Source organism: Mesoplodon mirus, assembly GCF_964341445.2.
Source record: "Mesoplodon mirus genome assembly, chromosome: 5".
Taxonomy (NCBI): domain Eukaryota; kingdom Metazoa; phylum Chordata; class Mammalia; order Artiodactyla; family Ziphiidae; genus Mesoplodon; species Mesoplodon mirus.
In genome coordinates, this window is record NC_138980.1 from 70,626,286 (window position 1) to 70,651,487 (window position 25,202).

The 25,202-nt window shown below is 44.2% G+C and overlaps 2 protein-coding genes across 6 annotated transcripts in view; one reads left to right on the forward strand and one right to left on the reverse strand.

The window, feature by feature from the left end:
* Positions 1-25,202, reverse strand: part of LOC309805790 (uncharacterized protein) — a 460,110-nt gene that overhangs the window by 394,208 nt on the left and 40,700 nt on the right. For all 5 annotated transcript variants that reach the window (XR_014294304.1, XR_014294305.1, XR_014294306.1 and 2 more), the window contains one exon: positions 194-313. The gene's annotated coding sequence lies outside the window, so the exon portion shown is untranslated. The remainder of the gene's footprint in view (positions 1-193; positions 314-25,202) is intronic.
* Positions 1-25,202, forward strand: part of TRPC7 (transient receptor potential cation channel subfamily C member 7) — a gene marked incomplete at both ends in the record, with an annotated part of 124,448 nt that overhangs the window by 75,616 nt on the left and 23,630 nt on the right. Inside the window, 2 exons of the mRNA XM_082623993.1 lie at positions 11,544-11,777; positions 17,057-17,321. Coding sequence (XP_082480119.1) covers positions 11,544-11,777; positions 17,057-17,321 — 499 coding nt within the window. The remainder of the gene's footprint in view (positions 1-11,543; positions 11,778-17,056; positions 17,322-25,202) is intronic.

A 25,202-nucleotide genomic window follows, 5' to 3' on the forward strand; every position in this document is an offset into this window, starting at 1 on the left:
GGTTCTGTATACTACCTTTCTCTCTGGAACTCTGCCATGTAACATCTAATCACTTCAGCCTTCCTGAACTCTAATCTCTGTGTCTTCAACTCATTGGGACTGCCTTCTGTGCTTCCGGAGTCCTTCTCCACACCCTGAAGACTGAAACGTGCTTCCAGGAAAATCTAAAAGCCAGGGCTGTCATGTGGCTTACCTGCTTGCTTCTCTTAAGGATCAGAGTGCTCTGCTATTTCCAACGTCTGAAAATAGTTTCTTTTTTTTTTTCCAGTTTACTGCTCCATCATGACTGGTAATAGAAATCAGGATTCTTTTTCTAAAACAGAATTACAAACATAAAAGAAAATTAATAATTTCTTTTCAAATACCCAGTCAGTATTCAAGTTTCTTTAACTGAGAAGACAAGTTGAATAAATATCTGCCTAGCTTGCTTTCTCTCTTCCGTAAGGTCTCTGTTCACATTTTACCTTATCAGAGTAGTTGAGCAGGTAAGAGCAAGCTCTCTTACCTCCCTCCTGATAAGGTGAAATGTAAACAGAGACCTAAAGGAAAAGAGAAAGCAAGCTTTGCAGACATCCTGGTGAAAAGCATTCCAGAAAGACAGATCAGTATGTGTTAAAGGCCTGTATTCAGGAACAAGCTGGACAAGTTTGAGGGGCAGCAAAGAAATGTGTGGCTGCAGCAGAATAAATAAGGGGGAGATGGTAGAGATGAGGTCACAGGATAGGCAGAGTCAATCATGCAAGGCATTGGAGGCCATGGTACAGAGTTTAGATTTTACTCTGAGTATGAATGGAAACCACTGGACAGTTCTGAGCACAGAAGTGACATCGTACAACCTCATTTTCTAATGGATCATTGGCTGCTGTGTAGGGAACAGACGATTCTAGGACAAGAGCAGAAGCAGGGAGACCAGTTAGGAGGCCACTGCAGTAATTCAGACAGGAAATAGCTGGTTTTGAGGAGGTAGTAGACGGTTATTATATTTTGGAGGTAAAATCAATAATATTTACTACTGGATTGCCTGTGGGGTGTGAAAGAAAGAGAGCAGTCAAGGAAGATTCCAAGTAATGGTATAATAGAGAGTTCCTCTAAGGCAGGAAAGACCAGGGGAGGAGCAGTTTGGAGAGAGAGTAGATATGGAAATCAAGCGTTTGGTTTGAGATTATCTATTAGATCTCCAAGTGGAAACGTCAAGTAGCAACTGGATACAGATGCTGAAGGTCAGAGAGGCTGGGGCTGGAAACATAAATTTGGACATGTCAGTCTACTTAAAGTAAACTATATGCAATACCTCAACTGTGAATGTGGACAGATGAACCGAGGACCAAGCCCTCGGGCACAGCAATATTTCAAGGATGGGAAAATGAGCAGTATCTTACCCAGCAAAGGAGACTGAGATAAGAGAGTGGTGTCCTAGAAGCCAACCAAAGTCACTGTGTCAAGATCCAGGCAGTATTAACTTATGTCGAGTGTTGCTGACAGATCAAGTAACATGCTGCCTGAGACTTGACCACTGACTTTGGATGCAAAGTTCCTGAGCAGCAAGAGGGGATGGGATCCAGCAGGCAAGCAGAGGACTTGCCCTTAGCAGGACTGTGGACACTTCATCTACTCTAACAGGAGGAAGGTGGAGTTGAGGGCACAGAGCAGGTAGCTTGGTAAATGCAGTGCTGAGTACAACGTGCAAGTTTTCTGATAGTGCTGTTTCTATTTTCTCAATTTTTTTCTCCATATTTTGTAGTTATTAAGCATTGTGTTATGTACCAGGCACTGTGCCAGATACTGGGGAAGCAGCTATAAAATAAGACTAATATTATCCTGTCTCTATTTTCTGGAGCTCTTTAATTATAAAATACTGCTAATAATAACAACTTTTAAGAGGAAGACATTGAGCACTGTGTTCACTGTGTTCTTTGTGCTGGCACACCCTAAGGTCCACAACCTGATATACTCTGCTCAGACACAGAGAGGCTTGAAATAGTATCAGGCCCTTACTGAAGGAGTCCTCACATGCTACTCCCAGGCACTGCCAGGAAGGCCTTGGAGCAGCTAGAAACACAACACACAGTTCTCTTCCCCATGACTCATAAATGCAGTCCTTTGGACAGACTGGCTACACAAACCATGACTCCCTTGTCACCAGGAGCAGCCCTAGAGCTGAGCAGGACTTTAGGACCCTAACAAGTTCAAACTGGTCGTGATGGACAGAGAGGTTGACCACTAAGAGATGAATGGCCTTGTCCAGGTGTCCTTGCTTCTGCCCTTCCCACCCTGTGCCTCAGTAGATGCTCAGCATAGGAGCTAGAGATCCATTAAAAATGTAATCAGGTTTTGTCACTCTTTGCCTCAAAACTCTTCAGTGATATCACATTCTCCCTCAGCATGACAGTCAATGTCACTATAAAGGCCTACAAAGCCCTCCACCTCTCTACCCCACCTCTATGCCCTCATCTCCCATCACCTCCCACCTCATTCACTCTCTTTCAGCCCCACTGGCTTCCTTGCTTCAAATGGTTTCTGCCTCAGAAACTTAGCTTAGGCTGTCCCCTCTGCCTAAGATTTCTTCCCATGGGCAGCACCATGGCTCACTCCCTCACTTGCTCAGGTCTATGTTCAAAAGTCTCCTTCTACCAATCACAAGCACTGAAATTGAAACTGTGATTAAAAATCTTCCAACAAACAAAAGTCCAGGACCAGATGGCTTCACAGGTGAATTCTATCAAACATTTAGAGAAGAGCTAACACCTAACCTTCTCAAACTCTTCCAAAATACAGCAGAGGGAGGAACACTCCCAAACTCATTCTACGAGGCCACCATCACCCTGATACCAAAACCAGACAAAGATGTCACAAAGAAAGTAAACTACAGGCCAATATCACTGATGAACCAAGATGCAAAAAACCTCAACAAAATACTAGGAAACGAATCCAACAGCACATTAAAAGGATCCCACACCACGATCAAGTGGGGTTTATCCCAGGAATGCAAGGATTCTTCAAAATACGCAAACCAATCAATGTGATACACCATATTAACAAATTGAAGGATAATAACATATGATCAAATCAATAGATGCAGAAAAAGCTTTCGACAAAATTCAACACACATTTATGATAAAAATCCTCCAGAAAGTAGGCACAGAGGGAACTTACCTCAAAATAATAAAGGCCATATAGGACAAACCCACAGCCAACATCGTTCTCGATGGTGAAAAACTGAAACCATTTCCACTAAGATCAGGAACAAAACAAGGTTTCCCACTCTCACCACTATTATTCAACACAGCTCTGGAAGTTTTAGCCATAGCAATCAGAGAAGAAAAAGAAATAAAAGGAATCCAAACTGGAAAAGAAGCAAAACTGTCACTGTTTGCAGATGACATGATACTATACATAGAGAATCCTATAGATGCTACCAGAAAACTGCTAGAGCTAATCAATGAATTTGGTAAAGTAGCAGGATACAAAATTAATGCACAGAAATCTCTTGCATTCCTATACACTAATGACAATAAATCTGAAAGAGAAATCAAGGAAAAACTCCCATTTACCATTGCAACAAAAAGAATAAAATATCTAGGAATAAACCTACCTAAGGAGACAAAAGACGTGTATGCAGAAAACTATAAGACACTGATGAAAGAAATTAAAGATGATACAAATAGATGGAGAGATATACCATGTTCTTGGATTAGAAGAATTAACATTGGGAAAATGACTCTACCGCCCAAAGCACTCTACAGAGTCAATGCAATCCCTATCAAAATACCAATGGCATTTTTAACAGAACTAGAGCAAAAAATTTCACAATTTGTTTGGAAGCACAAAAGACTCCAAATAGCCAAAGCAATCTTGAGAAAGAAAAATGGAGCTGGAGGAATCAGGCTCCCTGACTTCAGACTGTACTACAAAGCCACAGTGATCAAGACAGTATGCTACTGGCACAAAAACAGAAATATAGATCAATGGAACAGGATAGAAAGCCCAGAGATAAAACCTCGCACATATGGTCACCTTATTTCTGATAAAGGAAGCAAGAATATACAATGGAGAAAAGACAGCCTCTTCAATAAGTGGTGCTGGGAAAACTGGACAGCTACATGTAAAAGAATGAAATTAGAACACTCCCTAACACCATACACAAAAATAATCACAAAATGGATTAAAGACCTAAATGTAAGGCCAGACACTATCAAACTCTTAGAGGAAAACATAGGCAGAACACTCTATGACATAAATCACAGCAAGATCCTTTTGGACCCACCTCCTAGAGAAATGGAAATAAAAACAAAAATAAACAAATGGGACCTAATGAAACTTAAAAGCTTTTGCACAGCAAAGGAAACCATAAACAGGACGAAAAGACAACCCTCAGAATGGGAGAAAATATTTGCAAATGAAGCAACTGACAAAGGATTAATCTCTAGAATTTACAAGCAGCTCATGCAGCTCAGTATCAAAAAAACAAACAACCCAATCCAAAAATGGGCAGAAGACCTAAATAGACATTTCTCCAAAGAAGATACACAGATTGCCAACAAACACATGAAAGGATGCTCAACATCACTAATCATTAGAGAAATGCAAATCAAAACTACAATGAGGTATCACCTCATTGGCAGAATGGCCATCATCAAAAAATCCAGAAATAATAAATGCTGGCGAGGGTGTGGAGAAAAGGGAACACTCTTGCACTGCTGGTGGGAATGTAAATTGATACAGCCACTATGGAGAACAGTAAGGAAGTTCCTTAAAAAACTAAAAATAGAACTACCATATGACCCAGCAATCCCACTACTGGGTATATACCCTGAGAAAACCATAATTCAAAAAGAGTCATGTACCACAGGCTTCCCTGGTGGTGCAGTGGTTAAGAATCCACCTGCCAATGCAGGGGACATGGGTTTGAGCCCTGGTCTGGGAAGATCACACATGCCACGGAGCAACTAAGCCCATGCGCCACAACTACTGAGCCCGCATGCCACAACTATTGAAGCCCATGCACCTAGAGCCCGTGCTCCTCAACAAGAGAAGCCACCATAATGAGAATCCCACATACTGCAACAAAGAGAGGCCCCCGTTCACCGCAACTAGAGAAAGCCCATGTGCAGCAACGAAGACCCAACACAGTCAATAATAAATAAATATATATATTTTTTAATGCAAAAAAAAAGAGTCATGTACCACAATGTTCACTGCAGCACTATTTACAATAGCCAGGACATGGAAGCAACCTAAGTGTCCATCAACAGAGGAGTGGATAAAGAAGATGTGGCACATATATACAATGGAATATTACTCAGCCATAAAAGGAAACAAAATTTAGTTATTTGTAGTGAGGTGGATGGACCTAGAGTCTGTCATACAGAGTGAAGTAAGTCAGAAAGGGAAAAACAAATACCGTATGCTAACACATATATATGAAATCTAAAAAAAAAATGGTTCTGAAGAACCTAGGGACAGGACAAGAATAAAGATGCAGTCATAGAGAATGGACCTGAGGACACGGGGAGGGGGAAGGGTAAGCTGGGACGAAGTGAGAGAGTGGCATGGACATATATACACTACCAAACGTAAAATAGATAGCTAGTGGGAAGCAGCCGCATAGCACAGGGAGATCAGCTCGGTGCTTTGCGACCACCTAGAGGGGTGGGATAGGGAGGGTGGGAGGGAGACACAAGAGGGAGTAGATATGGGGATATATGTATATGTATAGCTGATTCACTTTGTTATACAGCAGAAACTAACACAACATTATAAAGCAATTATACTCCAATAAAGATGTTAAATAAATAAATAAATTTTTAAAAAAGAAGAAACTGAGAATGAAAAAAAGAAAAAAGAAAAAAGTCTCCTTCTCAAAGTGAAGACTTTTTTAACCAACCTGTTTAAAATTGCAAGTTTGTCCACCCTCACTGCCCTCCTATTCTCCCTTCTCTTTTTCTTCCTAACAGTTAACATCTCTGACAATAAATACTACACACTTTCCTTTGTTTCCAGCCTGTCTCAATTAATATTAATATTTCTCTAATCATGCAAATTGTAGTTGATTCTTTTCATCTTCTGGTAGCTCTTGCTCCATGTAGGTATCTGGTTTTCCCAAGGCCCTCTCTCAATGGCCACATAGTGTGACAATATTCTATTACTTCCCCAAACCCCTACTGGATATGTAGGTTGTTCCTCTTCTGCTGTACAATTCTGTGGAAGGGTCAAACCCAATCAGAAATATATTCTTCCTGAACTCCAGATGCTTTACTTGATTACTAGCAGAATTTTGAGAAACTTCTAGATTGTAAATGCAGGAGATTTAAAGCAGGGACAGAGGAGGTGGAAGCCACAAGGAGCCTAAGACCACATGCAAAGGTAGAAGAAAAACCAGGACACAGTATGAAGGAAGCCAAGAGGCACTTCCTCAGTGGCACAGTGGTTAAGACTCCATGCTCCCAATGCAGGGGGCCCGGGTTGGATCCCTGGTCAGGGAACTGGATCCCACATGCATGCTGCAACTAAGAGTTTGCGTGCCAGAACCAAGGAGCCAATGAACCACAACTAAGGAGCCTGCCTGCCACAACTAAGGAGTCCACGTGCCGCAACTAAGGAGCAGATGAGCCACAACTAAGACCTGGTACAAACAAATAAATTTTTTAAATTAATTAATTAATTAATTATTTAAAAACTTAAAAAAAAAAAAGGAAGCCAAGAGAAGAGCCTGACTGAGGAAGGAGGGGTGAATTTGCTAGCAGACATGTGTGTCCTCCAGAGCTGTAAGACAACTTGCTTTGGGGAGGACCAAATGAACCAGAGATCACAGATCCTTCTGCCTGGAGAATCTCCAACATCAGTTCATACCATAGGAATATATCTTTCTTGTCTGTATCATGAGCAGCCACTCTGGGGGAGAGGAAAGAGCTTATAATACAGCTTGTGACTTGGAGAGTGTGTCTATACAGACCCTCACCAGAGGACTAAGACAACATTAGTGGTTCGCACAAAGCCATGGAGCTTGGAGGGCAGGAAGCCTCTTCACCAAGCATGTCATTTCTCCATCTAGGAAGAGAATTATGTCATGAAAACTCTCTCAACCCAATTCTTACAGAGAACCTGGCAGTGTTTTCTTAAACAGATGCCCCAGTTGAAAGCTCAATTGATGGGGTGAGATGTAAATGCCTAGCACAGTAGAAAAATTACACTTAAAGAGAGGGAGAGAAGGAAAGAGATTGGGACTGGTTATCAAGAAGCCCAGTCCTGATGTGTCCCTTCTTCCTCGGTGGCTCTGCCTCTCTGAACTTCAGCTTTCACATGTGTAAACTGTGAGGATCAAGCTGGTCGCTCACGTGACCCACCAAGGATTACAAACTCTTCGAGGGCAGTGCTAACTCTTAGCTCCAGAATCACACATCTAGGTTTGACCAAGAATAAAACTGCAAAATCAAATGGGCTGTGTTCCTCACCTAAATCATTCTTTTGATGGTCTCCTCATTTATCTAGGTAAGATTTCCAAGTAGACTACTGCAGCCAACCTGCCAAAATTTCTCCCAGCAAGTCAGACCACGCTGCTGCTCCACTTATCACCTCTAGGAGCTAACTAGCTTAGGGTGACACCCAGCCTCCTCCTCATGGCCTGAAGGAGGGCCTTTCAGGATCTACGGGGCCTTCACTAAGCCTCCCTGCTGCCGACCTCCAGCCCCAACCCGAACCCCCACAAACCCGAAGCCATACTAAGCCTCTTGCAGTCCCCTACAATGGCCTGTTCTCCCTCACATGCACAGCCACCATGTGGAACACCTCTCAGCCCCTGCTACCTCCTGGTTCTTCATGCCAGGTGTCTCCTCCTTCATTCAGTCAACAGATATATGTTATGCCAGGCACTCTGCTGGGTCTCATGATTATAATACTGACTGCTCTTATCACTGTGTATCCACAAACAGTCCCCTGGACGTTTTTATTACAGCATCTGTCACCCTATAGCACTACTGTTTGTGGACACATCTGTCTCCAGCACTAGACTGAGCTTGCTGGGGAAGGGATAGCATCTACTTGGTTGTGGTATCCCCAGAATGGTGCCTGGCACAAAGTCAGAGCTCAACACTGTCCGTTAAGTGGTAAATGAGTTCCTGACCAGTGAGAGTAAGTCTGTGCCTAGTAGAGGGCATGGTGAGCGACAGCACAGTGGAAAGAAGGTCCTGAACTGCCTGTGTGACTTTGGATAATTTACTTGCCATCTTCATACACGAGTCTGTTCATCTGTAAAGTAGAGATAATTATAGTCAGTACCTATCAAGCTGTAAGGAAGCTTTAGTGTTGGAAAAGTGTTTAGCACAGGGCCTGGCACCTAGCAGGTACTCAACAATGGTTAGCTACTAAGATTAGAGATGGGGATGAGCTTTCTTAGAAAATTTTTGCATCTATTAATATCATCTCCTTGCCTGGAAAACAAATGAACCCTGAATGTGTGTGAGGTCCAGATGTGTTGCAAAGGACCTGCCACTGAGATGGTGTTTGGATGTTAGGGCCTGAGGATTGAGGGCTTCTAGGGATAGTCTCCCACCTGTGATTTAACAGAACACCTATATCCTGACCCAATGATCAGAAGTTGACCCAAAACAACAGACAAGCCTCCCAAGATGTGGTTAGGGGGTGTTGGGACAGTGTAGAGAAGCCCTATGTAGAGGAAGGGGCTATGACCATTTAAGGAATGCACACAGTTAAGTCTCACAGGACTTTGAAGGGGGATCCCTTCTGAATAGCATCTGAGGCAGGGATGGGAATGAACCACCTTTTGAACTGTCAAGCCCCATCTCAGCAGCCTACATACCGCTACTTAGAAGCTGCCTAAATAAAGCTACTCATTTCCCTTAAGGCCTCCCAGCATTTCCCAACCTGCTCCTCTGCTAGTCATCCTCATTAATTACCAGTGACCATGCTCTCTGCGCTCCAGGCATCCCGCAGTGAAGGGGAGTTTGCCTGAAGGAGGCTCCACTGCCCAACATCCTTACTCTCTAAGCCCCTGGGCTCTATATACTCGTCTGATTGACATGCTAGAGGCAAAAGTCCAGGGGGCTCAGGTTGGATATAAAATGCTGAACTACCCTCAGCACCCTGGAAGCAAGGGACCTAATTTCACTCACTGAAGTACTTAATTTCACACATTTCTTTTTTAATTAAGCATTCCTGCTGCTCAAACCCTTGGGCCCATGCTACTTTTACTCATGGACTTGGAATCATTTAAATTAGTCTGGGTAAGTTAATATGTAAATCTAGGAAGACTGATGTGGGCATTGGACCATGGAGGAAGTGATTTGCAATGCCCAATGAGGAGCCTCTGTATTGGTCAGAAAAGTCAGTTTACTGTAAATAATTTGCATTTCAGATTCATAGAGCTTTTAGTGCTGGAAATTACCCCAAAGCCTCAAGAAAATCAAGGGACTTATCGAAGGTCACATACCCAGTAAGAGTGACAAGGTAAAACTGAACCCAGGGCTTCCTGAATTAAAATAATTGATAGCCTGTAATTCTCCTAGTGCTCAGCAAAAAGCAGTTCCACTAAGACATTAGGAATTTTAAATTGGGGGGCAGGGGCATAGAGGAAAGCAACAAACATTTTTTCCAGCCTGTAATGGTTTTTCCAATAACATATTTTAAATATCTATTTGAACAGGCACAGATGAAAGTACATTTCATTGTTAAGGAAATTTTACTTCACTGAATTACCACAAAAATTTTCAAAGTGTGAGCTTGGGAAGTATGGCTTTGTTAAAGAAAAAAAGGGGGGAGCAAGGTGTGTGTGGTGGGGGGAGTCTTATAAACAGACCTGCAATGTTTCGGGACACTTCCTGCTGTCCCCCTCCAATTTGATAGACATGCAGACCTTAGAATCTTTTTCATCACACAAAGCCACAACTTCTCTAAACAGCTGTAGAAGAGGCAGGAAGAACCTGGGAAGGCAGGCCATCATGTCTGATGCACGAGAGCCAGGGGAGGGCCGAGGGGCTGGCAGTGTTAACCTTTAGGGGATATGTGGTCAATGAGCTGGAATTGTTTCACTAACCAATCAGTTACTGATTCTTTTACCATATTAACCTTCTAAGTATGCAGGTGGAGTGTAGCACGGTGTAACACAGAATGGGCTAGTTCTGCATCAAATCTTTCCTACGTCTGAGTAGCTGTAAACTCTCTGATGTTAATTAGAAAACATTCAAGAGTGTTTTTTCTTCATTATCTGCTTTCAACTCAATCCTATTTCCTGGAGAAGCAAAGAGCATAGTGGTCAAGAGCATGGGACTCCAGGGGGAGACCTTCTGGACTCAAATTTCAGATCTCCTGCCTCCTATCTGGGCACGTTACAATTCACTATGTCTAAGGAAATATTAGCTGTAAAACTGGGATAATAAGAGAATGTACTTCATAGGGTTACTGCAAAGATTTGAGGGAGTTAATATGTACACATACATGTACATAATGTGTAGTATATATTATAACAGATATAATATGTACACATAGTAGGTGCTCAAAATGTTACCAAATAATTTTTAATAATCTAAACTAATTTAATAATCAATGAAGATAAAGGTAGAGAATAGCAATATTCAATAGAAATATAAGGCAAGCCACACATTTAACTTAAAATTTTCTAATAGCCATATTATAAAAAGAAAGAGATGAAATTAGTAATAAGAGATTTCATTTAACTCAGTATATCTAAAATATCATTTCAGATTTTAAAATGTTGGGATATTTTACATTTTTTGTAAAAGGTCTTTGAAATCTGGTGTGTATTCTACTTATATGGCATCCCTCAATTTAACTGGCCACATTTCAATTGCTCAGTATCCACATGTGACTAGTGGCTACGATACTGGATAGTACAGGTATATAAGGATACACACCCAGTTGTTAGTCTCAGCTACCTCAGGAGGCTGGCTTAGAGGTGGGATAGGGGAAGTAGCAACATCTCGTTGACTTCTACATCAACATGTAACAGTGAAGACATATGTCTTTAAAATCCAATACGTTATAAAAGAGTAAGGAAAAGAAAAACTAATAACCCAAAACTAATGTTCACTGAAACATTTGTAGAAATATAAAGGAAAGCATTCTAATCAGGGAGTTAAGAGAACTGGGTTCTAGGACATATGTGGGACCTTCAGAAAACCCTTTCCCATTCCTGGACCTCAGTTTCGTTATACTTAGTTTAGAACTGGATGATTCCTTATAACCTCCCAGTTCTTAAAATATATAAATGTCAGCCATTACATTTATCCTGTATTTCCTCTAAGAATCTATCAATGGATGAGAACTCTCTCCTCACACCTGGAGACGGTTTATCTGCAAGCAGAGAGACAGGTGACACGAATTCTAGCCGGCTGCGGATTTCCTGACTATAAATCTGCCTTTGAAGGCATGTTTTCGGTTGCTGCTGGCTCTCAACGTTCCCAGCTCCAAAGAACCTACATTTACATCTGTACCCTGGTTCCCTCCGTGCCCCCTACGGTCCCACACGCCCAGAAATGCAAAATAAGCCTGACCTTCTCACTCTCCCGCAGGAATGATTTGGTCCGAATGCAAGGAAATCTGGGAGGAGGGGCCGCGGGAGTACGTGCTGCAGCTGTGGAACCTGCTGGATTTCGGAATGCTGTCCATCTTCGTGGCCTCCTTCACCGCAAGATTCATGGCCTTCCTGAAGGCCAGCGAGGCCCAGGTGTACGTGGACCAGCACGTGCAGGGCGACACGCTCCACAACGTCTCACTTCCACCAGAAGTGGCCTACTTCACCTACGGTGAGTCGAGTCGGCGGGTGTTCGGCTACGCCTTCCGCTCCGCGCACTTCCGGGGCGTGGCCAGGGGCGATGAGCGTGGCTTGTCCCGCAGCTGGTGGTTTGTAACATGTCTGTGCCTAACTTTGGTGGTTTCTACTGTTAAAGCAGACACCGCCCCGCCACCCTCCAAGAAAGCCCAAGTCCCTGCAATACAACCAGCTGAATAGAACGTGTAATTAGTGACTACGAGAAATGAATCGTTTTGTGTTGGAAAGGATGGATTTGTTTTGAGAAGGTTCTTGGAGCGTTTCCGGGGGATCCTTTTATTTATTTATTTATTTTTTTTAAAGAAATCTCATTTCTGATGTGGATCCAGGAACTTTCCCTTACATATTGGGTCCCTGTATTTTCTGCAAAAATAAGTCTTGCTTTCCCAGTTCAAAAATTGTTTTCTCATGGCAAGATAGGTTCTTAGAATATGCCTTAATTCTTTCAAACCACAGGCCATACAGTGTGAGATGCTAGATTGAATTTTTAGTAATAAGAGTTAAAGCATCCATTTATCAAGGACCCTCTAGGTGTCAGGAACTGTATAGACATCTTACACTATAAACCCCAATCATTGCAACAGCCCCACAGAAAGGATTTTGTTGTTGTTGTTCCTATTTTATAGAGGAAGAAATAGGTTTTCATGGCATGGCTTACAATGTTCCCAGAAATACGGTATTGCCTTGGTTAGCAAGGGATCCTGGTCCAACATGAAATGAAAACGATGCAGAATGGCATAGTGTTTATGTTCGCAGGCTTTGAAGTTAAAGAGACCTGGATTCAAATCCTATTTCTGTAGCTTACTGTAAGGACTTGTTTACTAAATTTTTCTGACCCTCTATTTTCCCATATGTAAAACTGGGATAATACATGTCAGAAAGTTTGTTTCGAGGGTTAAATAAGATAGTGCACATGAAGAATTTTGCACTGTGTTCTGAAATATTAAATGCTCACTAATAGTAACAAGTTATTATCACTACTACCTCTGGGGTCATTTTCTGGCTCAATCACTGTAGCTTCTGTACTAAAAGAAAGATGAGTGGGGAGAAGAAACAATAGATATTTGTTGTTACTGGTAAATTACCTGGACATTTAATAGGCACTCACTAGTGGCATGAAAGGTTTGAATGTCAAATGTCCCTGTTAGATGGAAGCCACGTGGTGTGTATGACCACAGAATCTTCATGATCAGGTACAGCAATGATCTCCAGAAGGTTGGCCACTTAACACAAAACTTGAGTTGCTGCCCATATTCAATGTAGATTGTGTTACACAGATTATGTTACATGTAAATGTGGTAGGGAACCCCCACACACACACTAAGAAATGGAGAGTATTGTAGTATTACAAATCATCCACTCTTCATTTGTTGGTTTAGCAAATCCAGACATTTTAAAAGCATGGGTTTGCATATTTTCCCCTCTATGCTGCTCAGGGTTCATTAAGGAAAGATGAGAGAATCTTGATACTGCATTGAATACTTTTCTTAGGGCTGTGATTCAAGCCACAGTATTGTTCACTTGTGACTTCTATTCCTTTTCTGGATTGTATTAAAGTCTCACCCATTAAAGTCGCACCCAACCCAAAGCTTTGCACCTTATTGCCCTTGCATTATGGTTCACCCTTGAAATTGTTTGCATCTCAAAGGGTTGGCTTGTGCCCCAGTTATGGAGGCAGAGCGCCCTCTAGTGGTCAGCTAGGCAATGGTCCCTTCCAACCTCTACAGCACCAAGTAGGCAGGTGTTTTTCAGGTTACAATAGGGCAATTTTTCTCCTAGAAACAGCTCCAAGGGGAAGAAAATCCCTTTGTCTGAATCATCAAAGTGCTGTTTGCTTTTACACCCATCAAAATTCTTACAAGCCGGTCAAAGTAGAGTACTTTTCACTAAAAGTCCTGACCGGGTCACCAGGGTCTGACAACAGCTAAATCTATCTTAATAGATTATATGAATGGCTTTTATTATTACGACTGAGGTTTAAGATGATAAATTATAGGGGAGAGAAAAAAGGAATTCCTTTTGGCGTCTTTTTGAAGAATCTGAGTCCTATTTCATGTTATCCAAATGTGTTATTTATCCATGGAGGGCAACAGATATATTGGAAAAATACATTTGTTCCCCTTACTTGTCTTTCTGAGTTTTATGACCTTGATGAGAACATAAAGTCTATAACTTTATATATTTCCGCATATAATTTAGAATTCACTACATGAAAGTCTGTGTCAAATGGAGGCCTGGCTCCCCTTACTAAAGATCTCTTACTGCTCTTTATGATTATAATTGTTTAACAGAGTCTAGCTTTGCAAATAAAGAACAAAATTCTTCTCTTCCATCTCCCTTGGGGTGCCAAGAATCACTATGTAATATCCTTGCTATCTGCATTTACCTGGCTCTGAAAAGGACCCCATACCCCAAATCCAGTCTTTAGAATGGCAGTAATAATACCTCCTCTACAGGGCTGTTGTGAAAATTACAGCTAATATAAGTGTAAGGGCTAATTTAGGTTTCTCTATGTTTCTCAATTTAAGTTTCACTTAGTATTTCTCAACAGGGGCACAATTGACTTGTTCAGCAGGGCAGTTCTCATGGAACAGGTGTGTCTGGAGCATTGCAGGATATTAGCATCCCAATAAGACTCCTACCCAGTCATTGTGACAACCACAGATGCCCACACACACTCTGCCCCAGGAGGAAGGTTCTACCCTCACTTGAAAATCACTGTATGTCTTGACACATAGAAGGCAGCTTATTAAAGAAAGCTGCTGCTCCTTGCACCATTAGAACTACAACAGAAACACTTTACAGGTTTGCTCTGCTGAAGGAATATACCCAGATCAGCTCAGACCCTCACCAGTGACCACAAGCAGAATCTCCCCAGCACGAGACAGGTCCCAGGACTCTTGCCACTTGGAACAGGGATGTCATAGCAAACCTGGATGACTCGTCACCAGTTTTGGGGCCTTAGCTCAGTCAGGGAGCAACTCGCAGACACACACTGCCTGAGGAACCAAACCCAAGAGCATTTTCTCAGGCAAGAACCTTCAGATTCCTGGCCCCCGTGTGAGCTCATTTGTTCTGATTTATGGCTAAACTTGTGGTTAGGATTTCATTCAGCCATTTAACAAACATTTATCAGCACCTGCTGTGTGCCAGACCCTTGTCCCCAGGAACCCCTGAGTGGCCTGCAATTTGTTTTCCAACTGAGCACTTTACATAAGTGATTTCATTTCATCCTCACCACATTGATGATATTATCCCCAATTTACAGATGGGGAAAATGAGGCTTAAAAAGTTAATTGGACAGCCTCTTCAATAAGTGGTGCTGGGAAAACTGGACAGCTATATGTAAAAGGATGAAATTAGAACATTCTCTAACACCATACACAAAAATAAACTCAAAATGGATTAAAGACCAAAATGTAAGGCCAGACACTATAAAACTCTCAGAGGAAAACATAGACAGAACACTCTTTGACATAAATCGCAGTAATCTTTTTTGATACACCTCCTAGAGCAATGAAAATAAAAACAAAAATAAACAAATTGGACCTAATGAAACTTAAAAGCTTCTGCACAGCAAAGGAAACCATCAACAAAACAAAAAGACAACCCACAGAATGGGAGAAAATATTTGCAAATGATGCAACCAACGAGGGATTAATCTCAAAAATATATAATACAAACACTCATGCAGCTCAATATCAAAAAACCAAACAACCCAATCAAAAAATGGGCAGAAGATCTAAATAGACAGTTCTCCAAAAAAGACACACAGATGGCCAAAAAGTACATGAAAAGATGCTCAACATCACTAATTATAAGAGAAATGCAAATCAGAACTACAATGAGGTATCACCTCACACAGGTCAGAATGGCTATGATCAAAAAGTCTACAAATAATAAATGCTGGAGAGAGTATGGAGAAAAAGGAACCCTCCTGTTGGTGGGAATGTAAACTGATACAGCCACTATGGAGAACAGTATGGAGTTTCCTTAAAAAACTTAAAATAGAACTACTATATGATCCAGCAATCCCAATCCAAAATATGTCCAGAGAAAACCATAATTTGAAATGATATATGCACCCAAATGTTCATTGAAGCACTATTTACAATAGCCAAGACATGGAAGCAACCTAAAAGTCCAACAACAGAGGAATGGATAAAGAAATTGTGGTATACACACACACACACACACACACACACACAATGGAATATTACACAGCAATAAAAAAGAATGTAATAATGGCATTTGTAGCAACATGGATGGACCTAGAGATTATCATACTAAGTGAAGTAAGTCAGACAGAGAAAGACAAATATCATATAACACTTATATGTGGAATCTAATTTTTTAAAATGATACAAATGAACTTATGTACAAAACAGAAGCAGACTTATAGATATCAAAAACAAACTTATAGTTTCCAAAGGGGAAATGTGGAGGGGAGGGATAAATCAGGAGCTTGGGATGAACATACACATACTACTATTTATAAAATAGATGACTGACAGGGACCTACAGTATAGCACAGGGTACTCTACCCCGTGATAACCTATATAAGAAAAGAACCTAAAACAGAATGAATATCTGTATATGTATAACTACATGAATCACTTGGCTATATACCTGAAACTAACACAACACTGTAAATCAATGATACTCCAATAAAATTAAAATATTTTAAAAAATTTAAATGACAATAAAAGATTTTAAAAGCAAAACAAAAAAGTTAATTGACTTGCCGAGAGTCATATTTTACATACAGCCACTGCGTAGAAAGGCCACTTTCGACCTCAGGTCTGTCTGACTCTAAGTCTGTGCACCTCCCCACCACCTCCTTGTGAATGGGACAGCCCCTGCTTGTGAAGCTCAAACACTAGGAAGGAAGATAGGATAGCAAGCAGCATGGCGAGTGCATGACAGGAGGGCACACGGGATACTGTGGGAGCAGCAACGGGTACAGGGAGGCCGCCGCAGCCTGTGGGGGACACAGAAGGCTTCCTGAAAGAGATGACACCTGAGCAGAGTCTTGAAGGGTGACTGGGATTGAAGTGAGGGGAGAGTGTTCCAGGCACATGGGCCAGCATGTTCCAAGAGGGAGGGTGGCACCTTCAATGTATTAGGATTAATTTAAAGACAAGGGCAGGAATGGCAAGGGATGAGGTTAGAGGCCTCTAAAGATGCCTAACTGGTTTCTCTTCCAGAGCAGATCCTGTTGCCCAGTGAGTAACCCAGATTGTTTTCTTTTAGCCAGGGACAAGTGGTGGCCTTCAGACCCTCAGATCATATCGGAAGGGCTGTATGCGATAGCTGTCGTGCTGAGCTTCTCTCGAATCGCGTACATCCTGCCAGCCAATGAGAGTTTTGGGCCCCTGCAGATCTCCCTGGGGAGAACTGTGAAAGATATCTTCAAGTTCATGGTCATTTTCATCATGGTATTTGTGGCCTTCATGATTGGGATGTTCAATCTGTACTCCTACTACCGAGGTGCAAAGTACAACCCAGCGTTTACAACGTGAGTACCCCTTTGCTCTCTCCTGAGGGGCTCTCTGGGCTTCCCAGGGATCCTTAGCAGCCTCTTGCAAGTGTCTCCTCACAGAGACTCAGGTTTCCTTGGCATTTCTAAAGCTTAAAGGCAACTTTATTCAAGGGTGGTTTCGAGTTCAGGTTCTGGAGTTGGAAAAGCAGAAGAGCTGGGTTTAATCCTCACTTTGCCACTTACATGCTGTGTGGCCATGAGCATGTTCCTTAACTTCTCTGAGTCTTAGTTTCCTCATCTTTAAAATGAGGCAACTAATAATACCTGCTTAATAGGGACAGTGTGAGGATTCAATGAGCTGATTTAGCTGCCACACAGTAAATTAAATAAATGGAAGGAATTATTACTATTATGATTGGCTTAGCTATGTTACCTAGAAAACAAAGCCCTGGGCAGGTCTTGCATGCCAATATTTCACTGGAGAGAGGGAGTTGTAATCCAAATGAAATAAGATCAAAGGAAAAAAGAAAATGGCGTGTGGGGGAGGGAAAGCACATACATGTTGCTGACCTGGCCACTGTCTACCAAGGCATACAACTTGGTCATCACTGACCTCTACAGTGAGACATATAATACTACATCTCAGAATAGCCCATCAGGATAGAATTAGATAATTTATCAGCCAGACCTTTTCCATCTGCTGTCTTTTGTCTTTTATTAATCAAATTCCCTCCACAGGACATTAGCGTACCTACACTTCTAGGTCGGCCCCCGGGGAAGCCATATCTGCACAGCATGGGAGGTAGGTCTGCCCGTGGGCACAGGTCAGCAGCACTCCGTGCCTGGCTGGGCAAACCCGTGCTATGCACGGGCACCGAGCAAGTCCTGCAGCACCACGTGCCTCAGAAGCAACAGGGAAGGCCCAGGCGAGGGAGGCAAGAGGCACGCGGTGTGACCGAGAGACAAGGCGCTGTCAGGCCGACTGACTCCGGGGTCCAGAAGGAGCTGCTGCAGGCAGAGCAAGCAAGGCCAAGGCCTCCCCCACGGGGTGGTGTCGGAGCTCACTGAGCCTATGTCCACAAAGACCCAGAGCTCCTCCCCTCTGGGGGATGCCAGGGGGTCTCCTGGAGGGCCATCAGTAGCACTGAGCAGTCGTCTAGTAGGAGAATCTGGCAAATCTGAGTTTACACTGGCATAGGCATTTCGTAGCTAATGACTTTAAGCCAAGTCACTTGATTGATCTGAGCCTCCGTGTCCTCACCGGCAAGATGGAAATAAGACTTCCCACCCTTGTTCACAAATACCTTCACAAATAAACGAAGCCGATTCTGTAAAGTGCCTGAAGCTCAGAAGCGTTTCCAGTCCAGGTCCTGCTCCAGGCTCACCTGGTCCCAGAACTGCTCCCTGCCTTCATCAGGCTCCCGCCCCGAGTCTTGAGGGAAGGACAGTCAGGTCTCCAGCCACAAGCATGGCAGCTGAAACCCACAGGGCTAAGCACTTGTGGACACTGGTCCCCAAGAACCCGTGAGTGGCCTGGAATTTATTTTCCAGCCAGTGACAGTGGTCGAGCCGCACCGTGCAGGCTCCTTGAGCAGGTCCCACCTTGCAAGGGGCCTCCCCTTGACCCTTCTTCCAGAGAAATCACCCTTCAAGGGACAGTCCATGACTCGAAGAACCCAGACCAAGTGCGATGGACGCTGTGCCCCTCAGCTCAAAATCGTGGACAGCACTGCCCTGCCCGAGTAGAATTGCCCAGAAGGGTGGGCCTCTGGTGCTGCTAAAGCACAAAAGCTGTTACTCTCTGAGGCAAAGAAGTAGTTTGTGTTCACAGAGAACAGGTGCCTGGCCAGCGCTGAGAAATGCACCCGAGGGGTGCCTGGCTCTGTGTCGCAGCACCCCTGGCTCAGACAGACTAGGTTTCAGTCTGAGCTCTCCTCTTACTGGCTGTGTGACCTTGGGCAAGTGCTTAACCCCCCTGGGCATTCATGTCCCCAGCTCTGAAGTGAGAATACCAAGATGGCCAGCTTCACAGGATTGTTGTAAGTATCCAAAAAGAAGAAATCAGATTGAATATAGTGCTTGGCATATAATGAGCCTTCAATGAATAATAGTGATCATAATGGAAATGATGAGTAATAAGGAGGAGGGGGCAGGATGAGCTGTAAGAAAGGACACCTGGGGACCGACTGGCTCTACAGAACCTTTCTGGACAGGGGCCTAGCCTACCAACTGTCCACCAGATCAGGCCAAGTGCATTAGTGGATCAGTTGGACTACTTTATAGCACTCCAACACTCAGTGATTAACTGTTGAAGGAATGAAATAAGCTTGAATCACCCAAAAGCAAATTTGCTCTGGATCTGCTAGAGGCAAAGCTAACTGTACACACTCAGTGTGGGATGCATTGTTTATTGATGTCAAGTCGTCAGTCAATACACAAAGACTCTCACCCTCTGTGGTAAGCTCTGACGTCCCTCCTGTGTTTCCAGTCTAGCACGATGTCTTGTACGTAGCATTGCTCACTAAATGCTTTGTAAACAAGAATGAGGGAATCAACAGGAGAAAGGAAGCCAGATTCGAGGCAGTAGGATAAGCAGTTGACTAGGAAGCTGACCATGAGGACCTCTGTCCCACTTCTCCTGCCCTGTTCTGTGCAATCCCCCTTCGCTCCCCCTACAAGGAGGCTGTACTGTCAGCCCACAGTCCCTCTGAAAGTTGGCAGCACGACACATGAAAAATGAAAAAGGTCATGACTTAAGAGCAGGGCTGTCCAGGCCACAGTTCTCAGCTGGACACAGCACAGCCAATCTATAAAGGGAGTCTCTGGGATCAGGAAAAGTCATGGGGAAAGGTAACAGCAGGAGGAAGGGCCAAAGCAATTGGCTTGTCCCATTGCTGGGAACTGAATGGAGCTTTCTAGACGTGAGAAACCCAACCAAAGAGGATTCAGGCTCCCCAGGATGGGCAAGGGAGAGAAAAAGGCGAAAGCAAGCACAGTAAAGAAAGGACAGGGTATTTATCGCCTTGGCAACTCCTAAAATGGGATGTGAAGCTGTGAATAGGATTTGATTGAACAGGAAAACAGTCAACAGAGCGCTGAAGTGGAGAGGAAAGAATGGATTTTTGTAAATGTCATCTCTTACCTTTTGACTGCTCTCTGCAGTGTATCGCCCCCCCCCCAGAGATCTTCTTTGATAAGCAAAAAGCCACATGAGGATAAAGGATTCTCGTGCTTGAGGGGGACTCAGAGCTATTCTGAGTGCCAGCAATGCTGATGATGAAGTCCAGTGACTCGCTTGGTGAATGCTTCATAACAGCCCACACCCGGGCCACCCTGCCCAGCTCAGGATCAGCCCTTTGGCCCACCCCCAGGGCGCCCTCTGTCTGTGTGTGGAATTTAGAGCTTTAGGGTAAGATGGTCCTCTCATCTGCTTCTATAGAGTCAGAAGACTCAATGCTACAGAAAGGAAATTTGGGCTGGAGCACACTGCGGGTACTCTTCCCCTATCTTTGCCCCCCTCAACCCCACCCCAGCCATGTTCAAGGACAGCTTGGGTCCCTAAGGAAGTCCACTTTGAAAGTCAGCTGTTAGGAGCCAACAGACAGCTGTCTCACAAGAGCCCTGTTCACCTAGGGGTGTGGGCCGAGGCCAGCTCACAAAAGCCAGTCCCACCCGAATCCGACTGAGTTATAGTCCTGTCCCAAATGGAAGGGGGAGAGACAACCTGGGACAAAAGGAAAGAGAAGAAGAAAGGTTTCTCCACCAGCAACAGACCCACAACCCTCAGCCAAGCCCTGCCCTAACCTCCAGTGTGTTCCAGTTCCAGAATCACCGTACCTCCCTCCCCACCCCCAAATTCCCATCCCGTCCATCTGGCAGACCTCAGTGAGGGGAGGTAGAGGTAAACAGACAGACTGAACTAATTCTGCCCAACGTATGAATAAACACACAGTATGAGCAGTCTTCATTGAGACCAGTGTTTCTCAGACCACACCAGAATCATCCGGGGAGATGGCTAAACCTGAGTCTTCCCGGACCCCACCCCTTAGAGAGCCTAGTTACCACCTTTCCAGGTAGGCCTAGAAGTCAGCACAAACAATCCACTGGGGGATTCTGATATAGGTGGTCTTAGGACCACACAGTGAGAAATGCTGATCTGATTCTACCTCATCATTACTCAGATGGGGAGACAGACCACGCTCAGCTCTGCGCATTGAAAAACAAAAAGAGCTTGTTAACCTAAGTGAGTGCATTATTGATAGGATTTCAAGCTCTGTGCAGTTAGAATACGTAGCCAGATTCCAGCGGAGAGCATGGTCTGCAGTCAAACCCTAGGAGCAGTTAGGAGGCAACTTTCCAGCCTCCTCTGCCTTCAGAACCAAAGGTCTGGTTATGTTTCACAGCTGCTTCAGTGTCGGGGGCTGGTGTGAAGGGAGGAGCAGGAAAAGGGGCACGTGTGCACACGGGTTATTGGGTGGTGAGCTGGGCCTGCCTGCGCATGACAGATGGGCACCAGCTGGCAGCTCATTGTCTCTAAGTCACTTCTATTAGAAACTGCAAATGACCAAAGGTGAGGAGGAGAAGGTGTGCAGACCAGTTTTATGCTCCCAGAGTATAAAATCTAAGTGTCCTGAGATGGGGGTAAGGAAGTGGAGGTGAAATTGCCTGAAAATGCGTTTTCTTTCAAAGAGTCTTAAAGTTCTCAGTTCCAACTGTTAGAAATTTTGGTCTTATTGGGAACATACCTTTGATTTTTATCATGGAAGTCAGTAGACAAATAGGATTTGCTTTTTGCAGTTTTGTTTTGCAGCCACCTTTCCTAGAATGCACATATTCCATAGGCAAAGGCTTTCTGCTTAGAGATCATATGGAAACCTTGGGGTCCAGCACTCTAGTTTCAGTGTTGGAAAAACAGAGACAAAAATCCTTGGCTCACTAATGAAATACAGCTGGGTGAGAATGTGTAGGAAAAGGGTGGCCTTCCCTATACTCAGACTGGTGACCATAACAGGACAGGTACACAAAGAAGAAATGGAGGGGCTGGGGACGATGAGGGGACCCAGAGCAGGGAAGTGAAGGGCTCTCTAACATAACCCAGGATGGGCTCCTGGTCTTCTCTTTTGGTGAACTTGGCCTCCCCCACTTAATTTTGACTGGAGATTAAATGTAGGCCCTGGGCTTCCCTGGTGGCTCAGTGGTTAAGAATCCACCTGCCAATGCAGGGGACACGGGTTCAAGCCCTGGTCCAGGAAGATCCCACATGCTGCGGAGCAACTAAGCCCATGTGCCACAACTACTCAGCCTGTGCTCTAGAGCCTGCAAGCCACAACTACTGAGCCCGCATGCTACAGCTACTGAAGGCTGTGCACCTAGAGCCCGTGCTCCGCAACGAGAAGCCACCGCAATGAGAAGCCTGTGCACTGCAACGCTCGTTGCAATTAGAGAAAGCCGGCGTGCAGCAACGAAGACCTTACCCAGCCAAAAATAAATTAAAAAAAAAAAAATGTAGGCCCTGACCCACAAAAGATGATCCCAGCCAATCTTTTCTACAGGCTGTTGTGGAATCAGCTTCATAGCATAGCCGGGTTGAGACATTGCTAATCAAAAAATACCTCTCTTAAGGTTATTCCGTTCCCCAGGGATCATTTTAATGGAAGGAACTTCAGCAGTGCTAGGCAAAATTAGAAGCTTCTATTTTCCATGACAGTCATGGAAAATTTCCATACCTTACAGAGAGACTCATATGCACACCAGAGGCAGAAGGCACTGACTCAGCTCCACCCACCTCAGTGGGGCTGCAGGAAAGCCAGTTCCTCCTTCCAGTGAACCTGGAGATGGGCACTGGGGCTGAGGCAGAGGCTCCTTGAGACTCTGCCCACACATACACCACCCCAGGACCACCGCACCACCCTGCTGTTGAACAACTCATGACAGACACGTGATCTGCCCTCTTGTTTAATCCACACAACAACGGAATGACATAGATACTACTACCAAGAACCTGAAGCTCCGTGAGCTATTGGACTTGCCCAAGACCACAGAGCCAAAAGAGGATTTGAACCCAGATCTGCACGGCTCCAAGCCTGTCCTCCACCTTTTTACCTGAAATTCCCCCACTCCCATACCAGGGCCTCTGCTCTAAGGTAGAAGCTAAGTGCCTTTAAAAGTTGGGTCACTTTCCTGTGACACTAAATTCTAAAGAATAGCATACTAAATTCAGATTTTGATTATCGTTGAGAACCTGATGATTCTACATCTCAACTCTCAATCATCAGCCTGTGATTGTCCCCTGGGTAAAGCAGGCTTCTTTTCCAAAGTGCGCTCATTCATTTGACAAACATTATGAAGCAGCTACTCCATGCCAAGTTCTGTTTTGGCCCTGGGGTCACAGAGATTAATAAAACAATCTTCCCATCCCTGAGGAATGCATAGACAAGTAGGGAATTCCAGAAAAAAGGGGGGGGGGCGGTGCATCAGTTATTTTACACCATGTGATCATCATCAAAGGGTACTTGGGCAGCACGGTGAGGAGGAAGCACTGAACTCTGCCTGGCAGGGTCAGGGAAGACTTCATGGAGGGGGTGACCCTAAATGGAGGGTCTTGGAGGAGGATGAGGAGGGCATTCCAGCCTGTTTAAGGTAAAGGAGCAGGGCATTTTTAAGTGAAGGAGAAAGCAGCTCCCTCACTGCCCAGATATGGATTTGTTCAGATGTTTCAATGCCTCATAATATGTGAAAATTTTCTTAACAACAACAAAAGCCGCTTCCAGTGGCAGGGTCTGGGGAAGGGCCAACAAACACCATGTCTGGCCACAAAGGTGGCAAGAAGAAGCCCCTAAAACAGCCCAAGAAACAGACCAAGAAGATGGATGGGATAAGATATTCATGCAGAAACAGAAAGAGGAGCAGAAGAAACTCTAGGAGCTAAAAGCAAAGGCTGATGGGAAAGCCCCACGGTCAAGGTGCGAGTAAGAAATCTGCCCAGAAGTAAGCTCTTCCGTGTGCCTGAGGCAATGGTGATCCTTATTCCTTTCCTGTTTAAACATCTGGATTCCCTGCCATAACATCTGTTGCCACCCACAGCTGGAATGAAGTGTTGTCTTAGAGCTTATGGTACATTTAAGAATAAACTTTTGGGGACTTCCCTGGTGGCACAGAGGTTGAGAGTCCGCCTGCCGACGCAGGGGACACAGGTTCGAGCCCTGGTCCGGGAAGATCCCACATGCCGCGGAGCAACTTAAGCCCATGCGCCACAACTACTGAGCCTGCGTGCCTAGAGCCTGTGCTCTGCAGCAAGAGAAGCCACCGCAATGAGAAGCCCGCGCACCGCAACAAGGAGTAGCCCCCACTCACTGCAACTAGAGAAAGCCCGTGTGCATCAACGAAGACCCAACACAGCCAAAGATAAATAAATAAATTAATTAATTTTAAAAAAGAATAAACTTTTGTAAAAAGAAGAAAAAAAAGGCAACTAGGTGAGAGTTTAGGGAAATGGCAGAAAATTCAATCAGATAATCCAGCAGGAGCCAAATTGTGAAGGTCTTTTAAGTAAGTCCCAATAGGGTGCTAGAGTCTCCAATGAGGCCTTTCTAAAAAGAGGAAGCATGGTCGGATCTGCCCTCAGCAAGAGCACTGTGGCAACAGTGCAAAGGATGGGTTGGAAGGGATGGGAGAGGATGGGAGGGGATGCCCGAGCTTGGTGCTGGGGGTTTTATGATGAGTAGAAGCAGTCGGGATTCCTCCCCTCATGGAACTTGCAGACTGGTTGGGAAGACAGATATTAATCAAAGAGTCACAGGAATGAGGGCTCATTTACAACTGAGCAAATGTTGTGAAGGAAATGCAGCTCCAAAGGGAGCTGATAGATCCATGAAGAGGCTGTGGACAGGGGATGGAGAAGGAGGCTGAGGTTAGAGT